The 25,551-nt window shown below is 36.8% G+C and overlaps 3 protein-coding genes across 3 annotated transcripts; 2 read left to right on the top strand and 1 right to left on the bottom strand.

The window, feature by feature from the left end:
* Nucleotides 1-14,880: 14,880 nt before the first annotated feature.
* On the bottom strand, nt 14,881-16,576 carry LOC110620850 (light-harvesting complex-like protein 3 isotype 1, chloroplastic). The gene is made up of 3 exons (XM_021764780.2): nt 16,074-16,576; nt 15,342-15,479; nt 14,881-15,246 (listed from the first exon to the last, which is right to left on the bottom strand). The coding sequence occupies exons 1-3, from the start codon at nt 16,462-16,464 to the stop codon at nt 14,996-14,998; spliced, it is 780 nt and encodes a 259-aa protein (XP_021620472.1). The 5' UTR covers nt 16,465-16,576; the 3' UTR covers nt 14,881-14,995.
* A 1,620-nt stretch (nt 16,577-18,196) lies between these two features.
* LOC110614534 (polygalacturonase) lies at nt 18,197-19,632 on the top strand. Its single transcript, XM_021756092.1, has 4 exons — nt 18,197-18,631; nt 18,725-19,014; nt 19,098-19,326; nt 19,414-19,632. The coding sequence occupies exons 1-4, from the start codon at nt 18,197-18,199 to the stop codon at nt 19,630-19,632; spliced, it is 1,173 nt and encodes a 390-aa protein (XP_021611784.1).
* A 3,954-nt stretch (nt 19,633-23,586) lies between these two features.
* LOC110612992 (polygalacturonase) lies at nt 23,587-25,140 on the top strand. The gene is made up of 4 exons (XM_021753886.1): nt 23,587-24,116; nt 24,210-24,499; nt 24,583-24,811; nt 24,899-25,140. Exons 1-4 carry the CDS (start codon nt 23,670-23,672, stop codon nt 25,115-25,117), a joined length of 1,185 nt encoding a protein of 394 aa, XP_021609578.1. The 5' UTR covers nt 23,587-23,669; the 3' UTR covers nt 25,118-25,140.
* Nucleotides 25,141-25,551: the final 411 nt, after the last annotated feature.

Raw genomic sequence — 25,551 nt, 5'->3', positions numbered from 1 at the left:
TCGCCCATTCTTTATTGGATGAATCGATTTATACAAGAAATTTTTATAAGTTGCTCGTGTTACATCATGAATCAAATCTTGATAAGTATCCTTAAACCTTTAAATTATAAATACGAAAAAATATTATTTAGTTTCTATAATATACAAAAATTTACGAATAGTTATTCAATTTAAAAAATTATATTAAAATATTTCTAATATTTTAAAAATTTATTAATTATAATATTACTATTAATTATTTTAATATTTAGATCCTATAATTTTAAAAAACTTATTAATTGATTTATAAAATTTTTAAAAGATTTATTGATTAGTCATTTTTTAAATATTTTTATAATACTTAAATTAATAAAACTAGTAGATTTTTTATGATATTAAAAATATTTTAATATATTTTTTAAAATCGAGATCTTATTAATAAATTTTTTTATATTATAAAGATTAAATTATAATTTTTTATTATAGATATTTATTTTATATATACCACTTGATTAAGTTGAATTTGTAGTCGATATTGAGAGTCATAAAAAAATAAAGGGAGATTTACTATTTAATTTATGGATATTACTATTATTAATAAGTGAATTCCTGCATTTTTAGAAATATATTAAAACGTCATTATCTTTTCTTTTCGTCAACCAAATAATGTTTTTGTAATACCCGGCTAAACTCTGGTATCGGAATTCCTACCGTCCGGTGGAATTTCGGGTGTCGGAGACCTCTAGAAGGGTAGAACCATGTTTTTATAAAATGTTTTAATGTGTTTTATGTTTTAAACATGAAAGAAAATGAGTTTTTGCATGAAAATAGCATTAGAGGAAAACTCAGGTTCGGCCGCCGAAACTCAAAGTTCGGCCGCCGAACATGCATGCTTTTTGGGTGAGCCTTAGGCCCCCAAAGGCATAAGTGAGGGAAGTCCAGGTTCGGCCGCCGAACATGGCATGCATGCGAAGGCACGTTCGGCCCCCGAACGTGGCCTGACCAGCCACTATAAAAGGGTCCCTTAGCCGAAAAGGGCGAGCTTTTTCTCCATTTTCGGCCAAGGTGAGTTCTCCGCCGTCCCTCACCAATCTTTGATGTTCTTCCTCTAGATCTTTCAAGATTTTCATTTGTTTTAACTTTGTTTTGAAGATTTGAGCTTTTGAGCAAAGTTTTGGAGCTTGGAGGTTCAAGAACCCAATCTCTTCCACCTCCGAGTTTTAGGTCATCTCTCTCTCGGTCTTCAAGAGGTAAGAGCCGATCTTAAGCTCATTGCATATTTTAAGTAAGTTTTAAGTAGATCTATGGGGGTAGAATGCATGTTTAGGTTATGGTTATGTTTATGGGTTTAATGTGTGTTCTTGAACAATGTGGATGCTTGATGTGTTGTAGCTGGGGTTTATGATGATTTGAGGCCCCTAGGAGCATGTATGCTTGTGTTTGTGTGTTGTAGAATAGGTTTGATGCATGTTTGGAAGGTTTGGAGATGAAATGTGCAAAAGGAGCCAAGTTTCTGCCCTTTGGCAGAAACCAGGTTCGGCAGCCGAAGGACTTTCGGCCGCCGAACATGGCTGGGGAGGCAAGCCTTTCGGCTGCCGAAGCCTGCCCCCGAAAGGAGACTTTCGTCTCTGTCTGGCAGTTTCGGCCGCCGAAAGTGCCGCCGAACATGCATGAGTTTCGTCTCTGTCTGGGAGTTTCGACCGCCGAAGGTGCCGCCGAACCTGCCTGACTTTCGGCTCTGGAGGGACTTTCGGCCGCCGAACCTGCCGCCGAAAGTGCCCTGTCCAGGCCTCCCTTGCATGTTTTTCTATGGTTATTTCATGATGTTTTAGGGGGTTTTTGGGAGTAGTTTAGAGGTATGTTCTAGTATGTTTGGTCCCTCATTTGAGTCCACCTGTGTAGGTTCGGACCCGAGGAACCGAGGACCCCAGCAGTGAGTTCAGCTGCTTCGGTGTTGTCAGAGTCAGCCAGAGGTGAGTGGAACTAAACTTAATCTTTTAAATTGAGAAATCAAATGTTTCTATCATGTTTCATGCATCATGATTATGCAATAGGATGATTGCATTAGTTTTCACGAATATGCCGCATTGCATCATTTGTTGTTGATGTGGGTGAATATTGGATGACCCAATTAGTCCCTGACAGGAAGACCAGGACCCCATTCTACGGCCTGACACAGAGTAAGGAAAGACCAGGACCCCATTCTACGGCCTAGCACGGTTATGGGACTCGAAGACCAGGAGCCCAGAGGAGGCCCTGGGGTAATGGTAAGTAATGTATGTTATGACAGGAAGACCAGGACCCCATGCTACGGCCTGGCACAGAGTTAGCTGGGACTAATTGGTGACAAGTTCACCCAACCCTTATGTGAATTTTCTGTGTTATGATGCATTTCATGGAGCATAGTGTTAATATGTTTTTATAGTCCTACTCACTGGGCTTTTAGCTCACCCCTCTCCCTTTACCCCCAGGCTTGCAGGTACAGGATAGAGCAAGAGTCCGGATAGAGTAACGAAGTTTTGTTTATGTAATAGTTAGTGTGGACATGATAAATGATTATGATGTAATGTAAAAGTATAGTTTAGATATGTAATGAGATGATGTTTATGGATGTTAGAGGTGTGCTTGACCATAGATTGTTGTTATCCCTTTTAATACATGATCTTAGAGATTTTTATGATGTCTATGTAAACCAACTCAACACATGTTATGTCACCCATTTGGGGGCACTGTTAAATCTCACAGAGGGATCAATGTTTATGATTTATGTTATGTACAGTGCATGCACAGGTTGAGCTTGGTGTATGAATGGAAAGAAAAGTTTAAAATTTTATGTATGTTGTTGATTATGTATGGGATTATACAGGTTTACAAGTTATATGTTAGGCTTGCTACGGGTCCCGGCGGCCTTAAGCCGATCTGGATCCTAGCACCGGTAGCGGTCCGATTTTCGGGTCGTTACAGAATGGTATCAGAGCCCTAGGTTCATATGGTCGGACCTAGAGTGTCGGGCTCATAGATGTTATAGAAGGTCAAGCACAATAGGAAGATCATGTCCACTAGGATAGGATGTGGAGTCCTATCTTGCATGATGATGTGAAATGCCATGATTATATGCATGTGCATTAATGATATGTGATGATATGTGATGAGGGTTCATGTGTGCCCACATGAACCATATGATGCTAATGTTTGCTTGTTATGTGCTGTCTTTCAGAAAGCAGGATGAGGGGAACTCGTCGATCTGCACGATTGACTGGAGTGCCACCTGAGGATGAGGGCATGAGCGCCCGTCCTCCTACATTGCCTAGGGCAATGTCTAGTAGGTCTAACAGAGAAAGGGCAGTAAGGGACCCTAGAAGGTCTCTGGATCTGGGTAGGAGCAGATCAGTGAGGGGAACAGTTCAGGGAGGAATGTCTGAAGACTTGGGGGATGATATGGATGTAGAGCAGAGGAGGGATGGCAATCTGGGAGTTAGCATGTCAGAAGAGGGAATGGGAGAGTCCCAAGGAGGCACTCAGGCCTCGGGATTTGTTCAGCCACCCCACTACCCACACTTCTCACAAAATCCCGGGTATTCGATGGGAGGTACATCGGATTACCCTAGCTTCACCCCCTATCCCACACAGATGCCATACCCACCCTACTACCCACCATATTCACAATACCCAATGTATCCACCCCCACCTTACTATCCAAACCCAGCAAACCCTGCCTCAGAAAATGTTGCACCACCTCCACCACCTACAGAACCAGCAGCCCCAGTTACTCAACCTTCTAGACCTAGTTCAGCCAGTGGGAGCAAGGTCAAGATGACTGACTACATGAAACTGGGTGCTCCTCAGTATGAAAAAGGGGATGACCCATTTGTGTATCTTGAAAGGGTTAAAGTGATCACAGATGAGATTGGGGCTGATGATAGTAGAGCCATTCAGATGGCTGGGTTCACGCTTAAGTGCAAGAAGGCACGAGAGTGGTTCAAGAATTATGTGAACCCGAGAGTAGACAGCATGTCTTGGGAAGAGTTTGCAGGATGGGCTTTCCCAGATAGTTCAAGGGAGCTGAAGATGATAGAGTTTGAGCAGTTGAGGCAGACTGATGAGATGAGTGTAGAGGAGTTCACCGACAAATTCTTGGAGCTGTTGCCTTTTGCTGGGCAGAGTCTGGATACAGATTCGAAGAGGTCAAGGAGGTATGTCATGAAACTTCATTCCAGGTATTCCTCCTTGATTCAGTCAGTGGACAGGGAGAGCTTCCATGCCATAGTAGATATGGCCAGGAAAATGGAGGCCAGTGCCATCGTTCAGGGGACAGTTAAGCAGTCAGTGGCACAGTCTTCTGGTCCTAAAACTCCGGGTGGGGGAAGGTTAGATCCCTCTACCCTGAGTGCAGCAGCTTCAGGCAGTAAGAGATTGGGTAAGCCCAAGGGTAAGAAGAATAAGTTCTGGAGCAAAGTCAAGTCCAGTCTAGGATTTGGGAGTGGCTCAAGCTCTGGTGCGGATAATGCAGTTTGTGCGAGGTGTGGTAGGCCACACAAGGGAGTATGTCGGTTTGGGACGAACGCCTGCTTCAGATGTGGTCAGGAGGGGCACATGGCTCGAGAATGTCCAAGAGCAGTCCCGATGGCTCAGTCCCAGCAGACAGCTTCAGGCAGTGTAGCGCAGCCAGCAGCTCCAGCCATGACTCAGGCCAGTGGCAGAGGCAGAGGGAGAGGGGCAGCCTCTTCTTCAGCGGGTTTCAGAGGTGAAGGTCCATCAGCTCCAGCTCGGATCTTCACAATGACACAGCAGGAGGCAAATGCATCTAACACCGTGGTGGCAGGTAACTTAATCATTGGTTGTTCAGATGTGTATGCCTTGATGGACCCTGGTGCATCTCATTCTTTTATTGCTCCGAGAGCCGTGGGGAGGCTGGGTCTGATGACTTCTGGGTTAGAGTGTCCTCTCTGGGTCAGTGGACCCAAGTGTGATCCATCAGTGGCAGAGTCAGTCTGCCAGTGTAGTCCTGTGTTTGTTGAGAGAAGATGCTTGTCCTCCGCCGACCTAGTGGTTCTAGATTTGACAGTTTTTGACGTCATTCTAGGGATGGACTGGTTATCTACCCATGGTGCTACCTTGGACTGCAGGGACAAAGTAGTCAGGTTTAGAGGTCAGGATGGGTCTGAGGTTGTCTTCAGAGGAGACAGGAGGGGTACACCTAGAGGTTTGATATCAGCTCTTCAAGCTCGTAGGTTGCTTAGGAAGGGATGTCAGGGGTATTTGGCTCATGTGAGAGAGCTTAGCAGTCAGGTTAGAGAGCCCGCCTCGGTGCTAGTGGTTAGAGAGTTCTTAGATGTGTTCACAGACGAGCTGCCAGGTTTACCACCTGCTAGGGAGATAGAGTTTGAGATAGAACTGATGCCTGGAACCCGACCGATCTCTATCCCTCCTTACAGGATGGCACCAGCAGAATTGAAAGAGTTGAAGGAGGAGTTACAGGAACTGGTTGATAAACGGTTGTCGAAGCCGTCAAAAATAAACCTATTAAACAATCAACAATTAACTTGTAGATAGTGGCAATAGGGTCGAACCACAGGGATTTGACACTACGGATTTTCCTACTAATGACTTGGACAAGTGAATAATAAGAAATTAAAAGAGGGGGGTTTTGTTTTGATGATTAAAACTAAATAGCAAGAGAAAGCGATAATTTAAATAGATGAGAATTTCAATAGGAGAAGAATTCTAGTTGAAGAATGGATCTATTTCAGTTTGTTTAGAATTGATCATTGATCTTTTCGATACTCCTATTTATTTCAATAAATTAGTTTAGGATGTGGAAGACGCTTCTCACAATCCAAATTCCTCCTTAGTTCTAGTTTGATTAGGAAACGTTCGCTAATCAAACACTAATCAACAAGTTGCCAAGGAACGTCCTTGGGGCATTGTAGCATCGAACAACTGTCAACTGCATTAAGACTTAGAGAAACCTAATTCTAACCTTGCCAACCGCGTGGTCAAGTTTAGATTATGCAACTTGATTAAATGTGTGTTTAAATAATCTAAGCAATTACGGACCTAAATTATTCAAACAATTGTTACTTAAGCAATTAAAAGCAATAGGCCTAAATTGATTCTAAAAGCAAAGCAACAATTATAGAAAGATCAAATTGCATAAATATTGAAAATAAATAGAAGTTTAATAATGGAGATTTAAATCTCCCAATTCATCACAAATCTGAAATTCACCAACTTCAACTAGAAAAGGTTGGATTTAGCCACTCATGGTGGACAAAATCACAAAAGGAAGAAGAAAGAAAAGAAGGATAATTTCTGCTGTGTTGCTGGAGAATTTCCGAGGATGGCAGATGCTGAAAGAGATGATCAGATGCCTTTGATGCTGCCCTTTTATAGCTGGAGAGTCCCAAGTCCAATTTGATTAGGGTTTTGTAATCTTAATTTGATTTGGTCTTCTTTGTAGTCTTTGATTCCTCTTTGAATTTTGTGTTTGATTGAGAATGGAACTCTCTAAATGAGGGGCGTGGCTCTTGGGACTGATCTTGTGGTGTTTGAAGTGGACTTGGACTTCTTTCCTTTGAATTTGGATTTTCTGCTCTTTTCCCGCCTCTGCTGTATTTTCTGTTATTAAAGTGATTTGGGCAGATTCTGCAAGTGATTTGGGCAAATCACTTGCTCATTTTGCCCCAATCGCTTCCTGGGGTTTAGTCCAGTTTCTGTCTTTGTTTCTGCGAGCGACTTGGCCAGTTCCTGCGAGTGACTTGGGCAAGTCACTTTGACCCAATCACTTTTCCAGCTTTTTCTTCACTTTTTCTCTAACTTTCCAATTTCTTCCTTTTCTGTAAAAACATATCAAAAACACAAATTAAGCTAGAAAAATGTGTAAATAAACAGTAGAAAATATAATAAAAATGTGGCTAAATTATGCTTGATCACTGGTAGACAAGGGCTTCATCCGATCGAGTACCTCACCCTTGGGTGCTCCAGTTTTGTTTGTGAGAAAGAAGGATGGATCCCTTAGACTTTGTATCGACTACAGGCAGTTGAACAAAGTCACTACTAAGAATAGGTACCCATTGCCAAGGATCGACGATCTATTCGACCAGCTAGCAGGAGCGGGTTGTTTCTCCAAAATAGATCTGAGATCTGGGTATCATCAGCTGAGGATCAGAGAAGAAGATGTGCCAAAGACAGCTTTCAAGACCAGATATGGGCATTTTGAGTTCCTTGTGATGCCGTTCGGGTTAACCAACGCCCCTGCAGCATTCATGGATCTCATGAATAGAGTGTTTAGCCAGTACCTGGATCACTTCGTTATTGTCTTCATTGATGATATCTTGGTGTATTCCAGGAATGCAGAAGAGCATGCCCATCATCTGAGGTTGGTTCTGCAGACCTTAAGGGAACATGACTTGTATGCCAAGTTCTCTAAGTGTGAGTTCTGGCTGAGGAGCATTTCATTCTTGGGGCATGTGGTGTCAGAAAATGGAATAGAGGTAGACCCCAAGAAGGTAGAAGATGTGGCTAACTGGCCTAGACCCACTTCAGTGACAGAGATTAGAAGTTTCTTGGGTTTGGCAGGTTACTACAGGAGGTTCGTTCAGGACTTCTCAAAAATTGCAGCTCCTCTGACCAGATTAACCAGGAAGAATCAGAAGTTTGTGTGGACCGACCAGTGCGAAGAGAGTTTTGAAGAGCTTAAGAAGAGGTTGACTTCAGCACCAGTGCTAGCTCTGCCAGCTAGCAATGAGGACTTCACAGTGTTCTGTGATGCATCCTAAGTGGGATTGGGTTGTGTGCTAATGCAGAATGAAAGGGTGATTGCTTATGCTTCTAGACAACTAAAGAAGCACGAGTTAAATTACCCCACACATGACCTAGAGATGGCAGCAGTAATCTTTGCACTCAAGATGTGGAGGCACTACCTCTATGGGGTAAAATGTGAGATCTTTACAGATCATAAGAGCCTGCAGTACATCCTGAGTCAAAGAGATTTAAACTTGAGACAGAGAAGATGGGTAGAGCTGCTGAGTGACTATGATTGCAAGATTCAGTACCATCCGGGTAAGGCGAATGTTGTGGCAGACGCCCTAAGCCGGAAGTCACTAGGCAGTCTATCCCACATCACGGCAGAGAGGAGACCAGTGGTGAAGGAGTTTTACAAGCTCATTGATGAAGGTCTACAGTTGGAGTTGTCAGGTACAGGTGCTTTGGTTGCTCAGATGAAAGTGACACCCGTGTTTCTGGAGCAGGTGGCTCAGAAACAGCATGAGGACCCAGAGTTAGTGAAGATTGCCAGGACTGTTCAGTCAGGCAAGGACAGTGAGTTCCGATTTGACAGTAAGGGGATCCTCCGCTATGGGAGTCGACTGTGTGTACCAGATGACATAGGGCTAAAAGGAGACATTATGAGAGAGGCTCATAATGCAAGGTACAGCGTTCACCCCGGAGCCACCAAGATGTATCAAGATCTGAAGAAAGTTTATTGGTGGCCAGCTATGAAGATAGAAGTGGCACAGTTTGTGTCAGCCTGCGAAGTATGTCAGAGGGTGAAGCTGGAATATCAGAAGCCGGCTGGAATACTTAACCCGCTACCTATTCCAGAGTGGAAATGGGAGAATATAGTTATGGACTTCGTAGTGGGGTTACCGGCAGTGTCCAACAGATTGGACTCCATATGGGTGATTGTGGACAGACTCACCAAATCTGCTCACTTCATCCCTGTCAGGAGTGGCTATTCTGTGGACAAGTTGGCGCAGGTATACGTTGATGAGATCGTCAGGCTGCATGGGGTTCCTGTTTCTATAGTGTCAGATAGAGGACCCCAGTTCACCTCCAGGTTTTAGCGGAGTCTGCAAGATGCCATCGGTACCAGGTTGGATTTTAGCACTGCTTTCCATCCTCAGACAGACGGACAATCAGAGAGGACCATCCAGACCATAGAAGATATGCTAAGAATGTGTGTGCTGGACTTTGGCGGTTCTTGAAGGCAGCATCTACCTTTAGTGGAGTTTGCCTACAATAACAGCCATCATGCTAGCATCGGGATGGCTCCATATGAAGCTTTATATGGAAGGAAGTGCAGATCACCTGTTTGCTGGGAAGAAGTTGGAGAAAAGGCCTTGGCAGGGCCTGAGCTAATAGAGATCACCAGCAGGGTGGTACCCTTAATCAGAGAAAGAATCAAGACTGCTGCAAGCAGACAGAAGAGTTATGCAGACATCCGCAGAAGACTAGTAGAGTTTCAGGAGGGGGATTTGGTATTGCTCAAGGTGTCTCCTATGAAAGGAGTGGTTCGCTTTGGAAAGAAAGGTAAGCTGGCTCCACGGTACATCTGACCCTTTGAAGTCTTGCAAAAGATTGGGAACGTATCGTACAAGCTGGATTTACCTGCTTCAGTGGAAAGAATCCATCCGATTTTCCATGTTTCTATGTTGAGAAAGTTCGTGTCAGATCCGGGCAAGGTTCTTAGTGAGCCTGATGTGGAGATCCAAGAAGATCTCACCTATGTGGAACAGCCAGTACGGATCCTAGACACCCAGATCAGAAAGCTAAGGAACAAGGAAATCCCGATGGTGAAAGTCCTTTGGAACCACCACAATATGGAATAGTGCACTTGGGAGACATGGGAGTCTATGCTCCGGCAATATCCTCATCTCTTTTAAGGTTAGTCTCTATATGTTTTATGTGTATGATGTGATGACTCTATGCATGTGCTAGTTGAGGAACATTCGGGGACGAATGTTCTTAAGGGGGGAAGAATGTAATACCCGGCTAGACTCCGGTATCGGAATTCCTACCGTTCGGTGGAATTTCGGGTGTCGGAGACCTCTAGAAGGGTAGAACCATGTTTTTATAAAATGTTTTAATGTGTTTTATGTTTTAAGCATGAAAGAAAATGAGTTTTTGCATGAAAATAGCATTGGAGGAAAACTCAGGTTCGGCCGCCGAAACTCAAAGTTCGGCCGCCGAACATGCATGCTTTTCGGGTGAGCCTTAGGCCCCCGAAGGCATAAGTGAGGGAAGTCCAGGTTCGGCCGCCGAACCTCAAGTTCGGCCACCGAACATGGCATGCATGCGGAGGCACGTTCGGCCCCCGAACGTGGCCTGGCCAGCCACTATAAAAGGGTCCCTTAGCCGAAAACGGGCGAGCTTTTTTCCCATTTTCGGCCAGGGTGAGTTCTCCGCCGTCCCTCACCAATCTTTGATGTTCTTCCTCTAGATCTTTCAAGATTTTCATTTGTTTTAACTTTGTTTTGAAGATTTGAGCTTTTGAGCAAAGTTTTGGAGCTTGGAGGTTCAAGAACCCAATCTCTTCCACCTCCGAGTTTTAGGTCGTCTCTCTCTCGGTCTTCAAGAGGTAAGAGCCGATCTTAAGCTCATTGCATGTTTTAAGTAAGTTTTAAGTAGATCTATGGGGGTAGAATGCATGTTTAGGTTATGGTTATGTTTATGGGTTTAATGTGTGTTCTTGAACAATGTGGATGCTTGATGTGTTGTAGATAGGGTTTATGATGATTTGAGGCCCCTAGGAGCATGTATGCTTGTGTTTGTGTGTTGTAGAATAGGTTTGATGCATGTTTGGAAGGTTTGGAGACGAAATGTGCAAAAGGAGTCAAGTTTCTGCCCTTTGGCAGAAACCAGGTTCGGCAGCCGAAGGACTTTCGGCCGCCGAACATGGCTGGGGAGGCAAGCCTTTCGGCTGCCAAAGCCTGCCCCCGAAAGGAGACTTTCGTCTCTGTCTGGTAGTTTCGGCCGCCGAAAGTGCCGCCGAACATGCATGAGTTTCGTCTCTGTCTGGGAGTTTCGACCGCCGAAGGTGCCGCCGAACCTGCCTGACTTTCGGCTCTGGAGGGACTTTCGGCCGCCGAACCTGCCGCCGAAAGTGCCCTGTCCAGGCCTCCCTTGCATGTTTTTCTATGGTTATTTCATGATGTTTTAGGGGGTTTTTGAGAGTAGTTTAGAGGTATGTTCTAGTATGTTTGGTCCCTCATTTGAGTCCACCTGTGTAGGTTCGGACCCGAGGAACCGAGGACCCCAGTAGTGAGTTCAGCTGCTTCGGTGTTGTCAGAGTCAGCCAGAGGTGAGTGGAACTAAACTTAATCTTTTAAATTGAGAAATCAAATGTTTCTATCATGTTTCATGCATCATGATTATGCAATAGGATGATTGCATTAGTTTTCACGAATATGCCGCATTGCATCATTTGTTGTTGATGTGGGTGAATATTGGATGACCCAATTAGTCCCTGACAGGAAGACCAGGACCCCATTCTACGGCCTGGCACAGAGTAAGGAAAGACCATGACCCCATTCTACGGCCTGGCACGGTTATGGGACTCGAAGACCAGGACCCCAGAGGAGGCCCTGGGGTAATGGTAAGTAATGTATGTTATGACAGGAAGACCAGGACCCCATGCTACGGCCTGGCACAGAGTTAGTTGGGACTAATTGGTGACAAGTTCACCCAACCCTTATGTGAATTATCTGTGTTATGATGCATTTCATGGAGCATAGTGTTAATATGTTTTTATAGTCCTACTCACTGGGCTTTTAGCTCACCCCTCTCCCTTTACCCCCAGGCTTGCAGGTACAGGATAGAGCAGGAGTTCGAATAGAGTAACGAAGTTTTGTTTATGTAATAGTTAGTGTGGACATGATAAATGATTATGATGTAATGTAAAAGTATAGTTTAGATATGTAATGAGATGATGTTTATGGATGTTAGAGGTGTGCTTGACCATAGATTGTTGTTATCCCTTTTAATACATGATCTTAGAGATTTTTATGATGTCTATGTAAACCAACTCAACATATGTTATGTCACCCATTTGGGGGCACTGTTAAATCCCACAGAGGGATCAATGTTTATGATTTATGTTATGTACAGTGCATGCACAGGTTGAGCTTGGTGTATGAATGGAAAGAAAAGTTTAAAATTTTATGTATGTTGTTGATCATGTATGGGATTATACAGGTTTACAGGTTATATGTTAGGCTTGCTACGGGTCCGGGCGGCCTTAAGCCGATCTGGATCCTAGCGCCGATAGCGGTCCGATTTTCGGGTCGTTACAGTTTTCGTTTTCTTTTCCATTAAAAATAGATGAGAAATGAAATAGAATATTTTTAAAACTCAATTTTGCTCTCAAATAAAATTCCTTATTTAGTCTTTAGGTATTGCTATTATTAACAAGTTAGTTCCTATATTTTCAGAAATATATTAAAACGTCCTTATTTTTTTCAGATATATTAAAATGTCTTCATTTTTTTTCAAATCTATTAAAATGTCCTTATCGTTTTTCCCATCAATGAAATAGTCCATCCTCCTCCTCTTTAAAAAAAAAGAAAAAGAAAAAAAAAAGAAGAAAAAGAATGAAAAGGAGAAGAAAATGTGATAACGAAAAAAAGAAGAATCGCCTCGTTCTCTTCTTTTATAAAAAACAAAAACCGAAGAAAAAGAGGAAGAAGTGAAAAAAAAAAAGGAGAAAGAAGAGAAAAGGAAGCGTAATTTAATTTTTTATTATATTTTTAATAGTAAAAATATATTAAAGAAAAATTTTATTAAGGAAAAATTACTTTGTAGTCCCTGAGGTTTAACGTAATTAACACTTCTGTCCCTCTATTTTGGCGACCCAACACTTAAGTCCCTCACTTTCTCTTCCGTCCAAATTCGTAATCCTTCTGTCCATTTAAACCGTTTGGTCAAAGAGTCAAAAGTGAGATGTGATGATTTTTTCCAAAAATGCCCTTCTTTCAACGTGAAATTCCAGAAGAAGAAGAAGAAGAAGAAGAAGAAGAAGAAGAAGAAGAAGAAGAAAAAAAGAAGAAGAAGAAGAAGAAGAAGAAGAAGAAGAAGAAGAAGAAGAAGAAGAAGAAGAAGAAAGAGTAGGAAGAAGAAGAAGAAGAAGAAGAAGAAGAAGAAGAAGAAGAAGAAAAAAGAAGAAGAAGAAGAAGAAGAAGAAGAAGAAGAAAGAGTAGGAAGAAGAAGAAGAAGAAAAAGAAGAAGAAGAAGAAGAAGAAGAAAAAGCTGCAGAAAGAGTAGGAAGAAGAAGAAGAAGAAGAAGAAGAAGAAGAAAGAAGAAAGAAGAAAGAAGAAAGAAGAAGAAGAAAAAGTTGCAGAAAAGAAGAAGAAGAAGAAGAAGAAGAAGAAGAAGAAGAAGAAGAAGAAGAAAGAGTAGGAAGAAGAAGAAGAAGAAGAAGAAGAAGAAGAAGAAGAAGAAGAAGAAGAAGAAGAAGAAAAAAAGAAGAAGAAGAAGAAGAAGAAGAAGAAGAAGAAAGAGTAGGAAGAAGAAGAAGAAGAAAAAGAAGAAGAAGAAGAAGAAGAAGAAAAAGCTGCAGAAAGAGTAGGAAGAAGAAGAAGAAGAAGAAGAAGAAGAAAGAAGAAAGAAGAAAGAAGAAAGAAGAAGAAGAAAAAGTTGCAGAAATGGTAGGAAGAAGAAGAAGAAGAAGAAGAAGAAGAAGAAGAAGAAGAAGAAGAAGAAGAAGAAGAAGAAGAAGAAGAAGAAGAAGAGGGTTAATTTTGTCAATTCACATGTCCCAAACGGCTATTTTGGACGGAAGGACTACGAATTTGGACAGAAAGAAAAGTGAGGGACTTAAGTGTTGGGTCGCCAAAATAGAGGGACAGAAGTGTTAATTACGTTAAACCTCAGGGACTACAAAGTAATTTTCCCTTTTATTAATAAAATTTTTTTTAAATATATAAAAATTAAATTATTAATAATAGATAATATTTCATCACTAAATTATAAATTTCTTAAAAGTAAAACACTCACTTACAAATTTTAAAAGTAGTATGTATAATAAGAAGGAAAGTATAACGTCTTCTTTTACGAACTTTGAATGATAAATTTTTTAATTAGTCAATTTCTTTTCTCCTCTCTTCCACGTGGCACTCCATCAGTCAAAAGACGAAGTGCCTATTGTACCTAATCCACTTATTAAAGTTTAAGGCTTTACCTAATCGGGATATATCCATAAAGGAAAGGTGGTGACAGTCGTCATCGATCTATGTATACTTTGTTTTTTCTTTAAAAAAGAAAAAAAAACTTAACATTACGAAGGTAGAAAATAAGATAAGAAAAAGGAAACGCATGGAGAATAAATTCAATCTAAGAATTTATATTTTATTAAAAAAATTTAGTATATTTTAAACTTTTTTATTAAATTAATTTATAAATTTTAATTCAAAACTAAGTTCAATAAAATTAAATTTTCTAAATTAAATTTCTTGATTTAAATCAAAATTAAAAAACTTAACTTTCTTAAAGTTAAATTTCTTGAGTTCTTGATTTAGTCTAAAAATTAAAAGTTTAGTTTCTTGATTTTCTTAATTTTAGAATAAATTAAATTTAAATTTTAGTTTCTAGGTTAATTTAAACAAAAACAAGTTGAAAATAACATTATAATCAAACTAATAAGGTAACAAGATAATTAAAAATAAACACTAAATCTGATTCTTAATTTATGTTTATTAATTTAAAATTATTCCAGGAGAAATATGCATTAATTAATTTCATTTTGGTGGTCCATCAACCTCATGCACGAGGCTCTTTCACGTCAGTTGAAACTATAAATAAGGATATGGTTTCAGGGTTACTCCACAGTCTCGTTCGCTGTTTTTGGATGACTTTGCCATCTTTTCTGACGGATTATCTGTCTCTCTCCATCTCTTTTCCAGGTGGGTAGATCTTGGTAAAAAAAAGAAAAAAAATTAAATAAATGATTTAAAGGTGGGAGCATGAGATTTCTTGATTCTGGATGAATATTCCAAGTCCCATGGCCACTCACCTGCTAGTTCAATGAACGTAATGTACTACATTGGATCCCAGCTCCGACGAAGCACTGGGAGAACATTACTTTTTTTAGTTTTTCTTGTAGCTTGCATAGAAATCTCGAGAAAAACTTGATTGAAGTGGGATAAAAATTAAAACCATATTATCATCCGCAGACAATTACACACAGCATAGAATGAGAATCAAATACTACAACTAAAGCTTAAAGCACAAATCAACTTCGAGCTACTCTGTTTTGGAACTACTAGGGATCTCATCCTGCCAGGTTGCTTGCCATTGCTTGTCATAAAAGGTTGTCTCCTCTAGCAACTTTTTTAGAGTTTCTATGTCCTCATTCTTTCGGATTAGAAGTACTCCTGCCACAGCCATGAACAATAAACTCTTGCAGAAGAAGTTGTTCGTTTGATCAACTAGACCAATACCAGTTAAACTATCTACAAAGTAGGCCATAAAGAATCCAATCATCGCAGCCCGGCCTGTGCAGAAGTCATAAAACTGCGTTAGTTAAAAGCCAATGTGCCAGAAAGGCAGATATTTGATTCAGATTGCAAAGGAAGAGATATTAACAAACCATTAAGTAGTTCTGCTTCAGGTAGATGGGATCTTTTTATCCAAGCCCACCATGGAATGATTGAGGTGTCAAAAACTACAGGGTCATCGTTGCTGGATGATTCTGGATTTTCCTCGAGCCATTTTCTCCTCCTAACCTCTGGAAAAGATCATTAACGAAATTAATGAGAAACCAACAAGTCTAATCAGGAGCAGTAAAAGAAAATCCATATCAAAGAAACAGAAAAAATGATGTCCCTATTCAATGCTTGAAATTGGATAATTTGCTCAAGCTTGGACCCAAGTGGGTTGATTTTTAAGTAAAAGTACAGCGAAGTACATGTCTGCCTAAATTAGGTCTAATGTGATAGTTACTATAGAAATTGCATGTTATGTGTCTATTGGCTAATCGAAACATACTTTGAACTCATCCTATTCCCTTCCCTCTCATTCCCAATCCACGAATTGATAGTGGTCAATTCTGATGTTACTGCACCAAAATATAAACCCAAATGTTCAAGCTAATTTGCACCCCCAATCGATTAAGCATAAATGATGATATCTAATTTCGATTTACTATACCATTTGGGATCAAAATTTTCAGCTATTATTACCTTCCTTCAAATCATTGCACTCTCAAATTCTACCCATATCATCCAAACACAATCAACAAAATAATTTTTTTTGTTTAGAAGAAGAGCAATAATAGAGAGTAATTGTGGAGCAGATAAATAATCAAAACCCAGCACCTCACCTGCATCAATTACAGCATCCCAATCAGTTTTCCCATCTTTCTGAAACTGCTTCAAGTCCCAAGTACCTCCAATCCATCTGGGTTCCACAAATTTACTATCCAGCTTCACATCAGCATCAGCCACAGCAACTTTGGGAGGCAAAGAGGTCTCTTCAGCCTCCGCAGCAGATCCAGAATTCTGAGCAACATTTTCCTCCGGTTTTAGTTCTTCTACAGCAGCTGAAATTCCAGCACCATTGTCAGTGGAGGATTTTGGAAGGGAGAGGAGAATGAAAGGAATTTTGGGTCCGAGAAAGAGAGTGGGCTTATGAGTGAAATTGGGTTTGGAGGAGAGGAATCGTAGGAGGTGGGTAGGCGGAGGAGGAGAGAACAAGGCCATTGAAATAGACATTGTTTCTGTAGATGGAGGTATCAGTTCATGGACTCTGTTTGATCAAGTTATCTTCGGCCTCAGAAATGGGTCTCTCTTCTCTTTGTACTTACTTGAAGGTCTAGAACCGAATTGCAACAGAACTGAATTTGATTATAGTTTGGTAAATTCACTAGTTTTTTAATAAAATATTCCTTTTAATAAAATATTTACCCCTCATTTTTATTTTTTTATATGTATATCATAGATTAATAAAAATTTAAAATATAAAGCAAAATAAATCATTTTATTTTATTTAATATTATTAATAAAAGTAAAATTTGAATAATATCCAAATAAGTTGCAATGATGTTAAATATAAATTTTAATGAAATACTTTAATATAATAAGACTTATATATGCTATTTTATGCAATAAAAATCATTTGTAATAAATATTTATTATATAATATACCTATTATTATATATGCTAAATATAATTTTCCACCCATAACTTTTACAACATACTTAAGAATCTAACTTGAAATTAAATTTTTCTCCCCAAATCTTTTATAAATTATATTTTCATTTTATAATATATATATATAGAAAACTATTATTTCTAAATTCGGAATGTTACAATGATTACGGTCAATCGATGAAAAAATTTTAATATTTTGTATTTTAATTTAAATTTTTAAATCTTAAATAAATTAACCTAACATTTAAATTCAAATATAATTTTAATCTACATGAAAGTTGAGATGATATATTAAATGTAATATTTTATTATTTTTTAATTATAAATTAATTTTATATATAAAAAAATATTAATTATATTTAATTGATATATACTATTATTCTCAATTAAACAATATGTCTGATATAAAATATTTATAATTATTGATATAAAATAAAAGTTTTTACTATGAAAAATGTAGATAAAATATTTAATAATTAAGTTATTTACCTTTAATTTTAACTTTTAAAATTAATTAATATAAATGATTTGACAATTTATTAAAAATTTAACCATTTAAATTATAAAATACAAAATTAAGCAAATATTTAATTTGTTCAGACGATTAACCTTGATACAATGATGTTGTTTATTGAGAGCTTCCTCCAGCTCGTTCTTGGGCTGCCTAGTACTCCAACCTTGCAAGAAGAACACAGCCGCTCTTGATCAGTTGTTGAAGTCAGTGTTTCCCCGACCCCTCCGCATGCCCATACGGTTTCATTCACATATAGGTTAAACAGCAGTCAGCAGCAAGCTGATTAATTGTGACGACTCACGTTGATAGTTTTTTAATTTTTTCTTTGTTAAGCAATAAAATAAATTTATAAAGTGAATAACGTTAACAGTTGCCAAAAAGGATAATCATGATTTAAAAAAAATGTTTAATTAAACCCAAAGATTACGTATCCAGTTGATGGCCAGTCCAAATGCTCTTCATCACGTATAGTGAAGCCGTAATTTTAATTAGAAAGCAAGCAATCCATCATACTTGTACGCGTAGCAGCTCTTTGTGTTCGTATCTGCTCTCCGCCGCAGCTTTCTTTCACTTGATTTCCATTTTTTCAATTAGCTACCTTAAGCCCTACTTTTTTCCTCCTTATCTCTATAACCACCATCTATTTAAGCACTGAACCTCCTTCAACTTCCCCCATCGAACTCACTTTCAACTTACCACTACTATTCTCGTAACCACCACCCTCTTATTAGCTCCTCTTTAACTTCCTTTCTTTAAATCTTCTCATTTCAGCAAATTAACATGGCTAGATTAGTTATCTTCATGTTCTTCGTCTCTTTTGCCTTGCATATCAACTCTTCATTCGCCAGATCAACCTTTAACGTCTTAAGTTATGGAGCCAAGCCAAATGGGGCAACCGATTCAACAAAGGCCTTCCTCGATGCATGGGCTGCAGCTTGTAGCTCTGTAGGCTCAACCATGATTTACGTACCCAATGGAAGGTATTTGCTTGGCCCTATCATCTTTAGAGGTGCCTGCAAAAGTTCTGATATCACCATTCGGATTGATGGGACGCTGGTAGCTCCAGGAGATTATCATATTCTGGGTCAAGCTGCCAACTGGCTTAGCTTCGAAGGAGTTGCCGGCGTTTCCATTGTTGGTGGGGCGCTTGATGCTAAAGGGTCACCCTTGTGGGCTTGCAAAGCCAAAGGCAGCAACTGCCCAAATGGTGCTACGGTACTACAGCACAAAATCCTTTTCTTTATTTTGTAAATTAACCTAAGATTTTATTGTCATTAGATTAGATTAATTAGCAGTTGTTTTTTGCAGACACTGAGCTTTACCAACTCAAACAACATAAACATCAATGGCTTATTGTCACTAAACAGCCAGATGTTTCACATTGTTATCAATGGATGCCAAAATGTGAAAGTTGAAGGGATCAAAGTGATAGCTGCCGGAGACAGTCCAAACACAGATGGTATCCATGTCCAATTATCCACCAATGTTGAGATTATAAACTCTTCCATTAAAACAGGAGATGATTGCATCTCTATTGGCCCTGGAACTAAAAACTTATGGGTTGAAGGAGTTAAATGTGGCCCTGGTCATGGCATTAGGTCAGTTATATCATATTAATTCTTGATAATATGTATTATATATTCTCTATCCTATAATTAATCTTATTTCTTATTATTTTCAGCATTGGAAGCCTAGCCAAGGATGCAGAAGAAGAAGGGGTTCAAAATATTACCGTCAAAAGAACAATATTTATAAACACTCAAAACGGATTTAGAATCAAGTCATGGGCTAGACCAAGCAATGGATTTGTTCAAAGAGTTCGATTCTTAGATGCAATTATGCACAATGTCCAAAATCCTATTATCATTGATCAGAATTACTGTCCTCACAATTTAAATTGTCCCAACAAGGTAAATAACTAAAAAAAATCTCATAAACCATTAATTAAATAATGTGTTCTTTGTTAATTAATGAATTTGCTCTTATTATATCTATAGGTATCAGGCGTAAAAATAAACGATATAATATATCAAGGTATTAGAGGAACGTCAGCTACATCAGTTGCTATAAAATTTGATTGCAGTCCAAAAAATCCGTGCAGTGCGATCAGATTACAGAATGTAAATCTAACCTACTCAAATCAAGCAGCTCAATCATCTTGTGTAAATGTGGTGGGGAAGACAATTGGGCTTGTTAAACCTGATAATTGTTTGTGATAAGGAAAACAAAACTTTCTGTATATTATAATTGCCATAGAGAAAAGATATTATTCTTTATTTTTTTATTCCATTAATTGTAAGAAATATTGGATTATAGAACTTTCTTTTTATTCAAATCTACGTGGTGTATATGGAATTATTTTTTTATTATGTGGATATGTGGATGATTAATTCGGATGCTTTAATTGGTATTTTTTATAATTTTTAGAAATCTTATAATTGGAATTTATTTTTTACAAATCGATTCGAAAATTTATAGAATAAATTATAAATATATTAAAATATTTTCAATTCAAATCTTATATTTTCGATTTAATTTCACATTTCATTGATTAAATCTATATGATCTATATATGGTGAATAGCAAATATATGTAACTTGTAATAAAATGAAAAAAATAATAATAAATTGGATGGATCAATATCAATCGATAAATATTTACTCTATTTAATTAATTATTTGTAAAGAGTTTATAAAATCATTATTTTTTCAAAATTGAAGTGTGATTCATTTTTACTATAAAGGATATATATATAAAATTAAATATTTTCTTAATTATTTTCCTTCAATTAACCAATTTTTTCCTTCTCTTCTCTTTTTATTATTATTTTTAGTTAATTTACTTAACTAATCATAATTATATAATTTATATTAATAATTTTTTAACCTATTTAATTATTTAATTAAATTTAAATAAGAATTTTGTATAACTGTTACCTGCAATAATAACCCAAAAACAGGTCCTATATGCGCAGGATAGCGTAAAAGTATTTCTTCAGTTGCAAGAATGTTCCGCATATCCCTTACGCCCACAACCTGTTCAACCTAATTCCCATGACAATTGTGTTTCATTCAAGCTTATTCTCTCAAAACTAATCCTATTGATGGCCAAATGCATTTCAAAAAGTGCCTAATAAATCACTACAAAAATTTTCTAAATTAGTACATTATTCCAATTAGCAACGCTTTTAATAACGAATTTAAATTCTTTACCAATAAATTTATAATTTGTTAATAATTTCATCATAGATGATGAACGAAATTCAAAAATTTATTATTAATGTGGGAAAAATTAAAAAAATTAAAATATCAAATATTAAAGTTATTAGTAATTTTAGTAATTTGTTAATGATTTTTTTAAAAAAAATCTGTTAAAACACAATTTTTTTATTTTTTTATTAAAATATTAATTTTATTATTTTTTATGAAAATATTTATGATAAAATAAGAGTAAATTCCATTTTAAAAAAAATTAAGAATAAATTATTATTTAATCCCTAAATTTTTACAAAACTTATTAATTTATCTCTATTTCAAAATCACTCAATTAAAACGTCACTATATTTTATAAAATCTAACCCTTTAATCATTTTATTAAAAAAATTATTAATTATTTTAAATTATTTATATTGTTTAGTTTATTTAATTCTTAAAATTTATTAAAATAAGTTGATTAACAGTCTCTTTAATAAAAAGGATTAAATAGTTTGATTTTACAAAATATATGTGATGACCGCTGGTTCCTTCATTCCGGTCCAAGGCCAGACCCGTTGGAATAACTCATAATCTGAAGGCTTCTAGACCCCTTCCAAGAACCAGGTCCAGTCCATTCTGTTCAAAGACCGGGCTCCAATCAGTTCTTAAAACAGGTCAGCCTGTTCTTCTAGCCCAATGGATAAATTCCTTCTGGCCCTAATTGTAACCTCATCCTCCGGCCCAGTTCAGAACCAGGAAGGAGTTCAGCCCCTTCACCTTGTAGGACCATCCGCATGCGCACCCGGAGAGAATCAGGAGTCGTTACGCATGGAATAGAGATCTGATTCTCTCGTACGTCCGTATCAACGTAGCAGGGACAGATGGTCCAATGATACACGTTCTGTTAACACGTCACTAGCAGATAAAAGAAAATATATAAAAGGAGAAATACTCTCCTCTAAATCTAAGCTTTTTCAGTTTTACAGAACTCATTGTAAAACTCTATTTTCTAGATCTCATATCATCAATATGTATGTTTTAATTGAGAAATCAACCACAAAAATTTTCTAATAAATCACTATAAAAATTTAATTTTCTAATAAATCATTTCAAAAAGTGTCTAATAAATCACTACAAAAATTCTCTTTAATACTCCCAAATGCATTTCAAAAATTGTCTAATAAATAACTACAAAAATTTTCTAGATTAGTATATTAATCCAATTAGTAATGCATGAATTTATAATTCGTTAATAGTTTGTAATGGATTATGAATGAAATTAAAAAATCCATTACTAGTAAAAATTAAAAATAAAAAAAAATTAAATATCGGATATTAATTTTATTAGTAATTTTACAAATAAATTTCATATTCATTGATAATTCGTTACTATTTTTTTTAAAAAAAAAAATCTGTTAAACACTAATATTTTTTACTATATTTTTTATTAAAATATTAATTTTACTATTTTAATTTTATGGCAATATTTGTGATAAAATTAAGATTAAATTGCTATTTAATCCATGAGTTTTTATTAAACTTATTAGATCACCCCAATTCCAAAATCACTTAATTAAAATATTCCAGTATTTTATAAAATTCAAATTTTTAGTCTTTTTATTAAAAAAACTGTTAATTACCTTAAATTATTTATATTATTTAGTTCTTATAGTTATATATTTATTTAGTTTTTATAATTTACTAAAATAAGTTGATTAACTGTTTTAATGAAATTTTTAAAAATTTTATACAAAATTATCTCTGGGAGATTTCTTTAAAAATAGTGGAAGAAAATGAGAGAGAATAAAAAATTTTAAAAAATAATGTGAAGAAAATAGAAAAATAAGAAGGAGAAAATGAGAGAAATGATATAAAATGATAGGAAAAAGAGCAAATTATTCGAAAAAGATAAATAATTAGGGGAGAGTAAAATAAAATGAGAACAAATAAAAAAAATAGAGAGAAAAGAGAAAAAAAAAAGTTTGGATAAAAGAAAATAGGGTGTTTATTTAGAAAAAATTAAAATAAAAAAATTATTAATTATAAAATTAGTTTAAAAAGTAATGTGCTATGCTTCCCTTCAACCGGGAAGCAGCAAATCCTTTTAACTGATTTCTTGGCAAAGGATTGGGCTAGAGTTGAAGACTTACAGCTTTTCTATGAGTTCGGATTTTCGAGCTGTAGCGTGTGGCAGAGCGATTGTATGTTCAAACATGGTTATTATATATTATTTTAAATTATTTTTTAATATTTTATAATTAATATATTTAATAAAATTACCTTTTTTAACAACAATTTAAAAAAAAACATTAAATAGTAAATATATTAGTCAGATTTTAAAAGAATATACAAAAATTATCTAATGATATGAAAACGAAAGCTAGATTATTAATAAATTCACTGTTCCATTAATTTTGCAAGCTATTTAATTCAAAATTCCTATACGGACAAAATGCTGTTCATATAAAAATCAGTTGTCTACAACCGAATTCAAAAGAAATTGCAAATGAAGCAATACGTGCATTTGAGGAGCTATTTGTTTCTGGCGCAGCTTTCTTTGGAAGCTAGGGGGCTTCTTACATGGATCTAAAGAACTCTGCATGCATTGATTCATTGTCACGTTAACAGCCCTCTTTAATATTCAACATTCCTCCATTGACTATTAAGATAATGTTGATAAATTCATTATTCCATTAATTGCAAGCTAATTAAGCAATGAGAAGTGGTGGCCGGAGGCAAATGAAATTGACTTCTCTGCAATGGTCTATCAGAATTGCAAATGGAGGAAGCAATACATGTACTGCAGGCGCAGCTTTCTTTGGATTTCCATTTTCGAATTAAAAAAGCTCTCTTAGTTAACCGTTAGACTGTCTTCTTTATCTGCAACAGTTGCTCTTAAGGAATCTTCTACTTATAAATAACTTCCCCACCACAGAGCTAACTCATCATCATTTTTCCAACTTCCCACTACGAATTGCTCTCACAAGTCTTAACTCATAACTACCACAGTTATACATTAGCTTCTCTCCTTCCGCTGTTTCTTGATCCAGTAAATTAACATGGCAGGATCACTTTTCTTCTTCTTCTTCTTCTTCTTCTTCATTTTCTTTGCCTTGCATGTCAACTCATCATTTGCCGCAACAAACTTTAACGTCTTATTTTATGGAGCCAAACCAAATGGAGTAACCGATTCAACCAAGCCCTTCCTCGATGCATGGGCTGCAGCTTGTAGCTCTACAGGCTCAACCATGATTTACGTTCCTAAAGGAAGGTATTTGCTTGGCCCTATGATCTTTAGAGGTGCCTGCAAAAGTTCTGATATCACCATTCGGATTGATGGGACGCTGGTAGCTCCAGCAGATTATCATATTCTGGGTCAAGCTGCCAACTGGTTTAGCTTCGAAGGAGTGGCCGGCGTTTCCATTGTTGGTGGGGCGCTTGATGCTAAAGGGTCACCCTTGTGGGCTTGCAAAGCCAAAGGAAGTAACTGCCCAAATGGTGCTACGGTACTACAGCACAAAATCCTTTTCTTTATTTTGTAAATTAACCTAAGATTTTATTGTCATTAGATTAGATTAATTAGCAGTTGTTTTTTGCAGACACTGAGCTTTACCAACTCCAACAACATAAACATCAATGGCTTATTGTCACTAAACAGCCAGATGTTTCACATTGTTATCAATGGATGCCAAAATGTGAAAGTTGAAGGGATCAAAGTGATAGCTGCCGGAGACAGTCCAAACACAGATGGTATCCATGTCCAATTATCCACCAATGTTGAGATTATAAACTCTTCCATTAAAACAGGAGATGATTGCATCTCTATTGGCCCTGGAACTAAAAACTTATGGGTTGAAGGAGTTAAATGTGGCCCTGGTCATGGCATTAGGTCAGTTATATCATATTAATTCTTGATAATATGTATTATATATTCTCTATCCTATAATTAATCTTATTTCTTATTATTTTCAGCATTGGAAGCCTAGCCAAGGATGCAGAAGAAGAAGGGGTTCAAAATGTTACCGTCAAAAGGACAATATTTATAAACACTCAAAACGGATTTAGAATCAAGTCATGGGCTAGACCAAGCAACGGATTTGTTCAAAGAGTTCGATTCTTAGATGCAATTATGCATAATGTTCAAAATCCTATTATCATTGATCAGAATTACTGTCCTCACAATTTAAATTGCCCCAACAAGGTAAATAACTAAAAAAATTTTCATAAACTGTTAATAAAATAGTGTTTTCTTTGTTAATTAATAAATTTGCTCTTATTATGTCTATAGGTATCAGGCGTAAAAGTAAATGATGTAATATATCAAGGAATTAGAGGAACGTCAGCTACGCCGATTGCTATAAAATTTGATTGCAGCTCGAAAAATCCCTGCAGTGCGATCAGATTACAGAATGTAAATCTAACCTACTCAAATCAAGCAGCTCAATCATCTTGTGTAAATGTGGTGGGGAAGAGAATTGGCCTTGTTAAACCTGATAATTGTTTGTGATAAGGAAAACAAAACTTTCTGTATATTACATTAATTGCCATAGAAAAAAATATGTTATTCTTTCTTTCTTTATTCCATTATTTAATTGTAAGAAATATTGGATTATGGAATTTTTCTTTTTTTTTATTCAAATCTAAATGGTATATATGGAATTAACTTTGATTGTATGCATATGTGATGATTAGTTTGGATGGTTTAATTGGTATTTTAAGAAGCCATTCCGTCCTCTTCCCATTAACTTTCATTTGCAAGAATATTGTTCCAAACATCCCTTATGCCCACAACCAGTTCAATCTTACTCCCAGTACAACTGTCCTTCTCTGCAACAATTCCATTCAAGCTTGTTCTCTCAAAATTAATCCAATTTATGTCCCTACTCTCAAATGTATTTCAAAAAGCTCCTAATAAATAAGAACTTTCCATATTAGTATACT

The sequence above is a fragment of the Manihot esculenta genome, chromosome 1 (assembly GCF_001659605.2).
Source record: "Manihot esculenta cultivar AM560-2 chromosome 1, M.esculenta_v8, whole genome shotgun sequence".
In the NCBI taxonomy this organism is placed as follows: Eukaryota; Viridiplantae; Streptophyta; class Magnoliopsida; order Malpighiales; family Euphorbiaceae; genus Manihot; species Manihot esculenta.
This window is presented reverse-complemented; position numbering and strand designations above follow the sequence as displayed.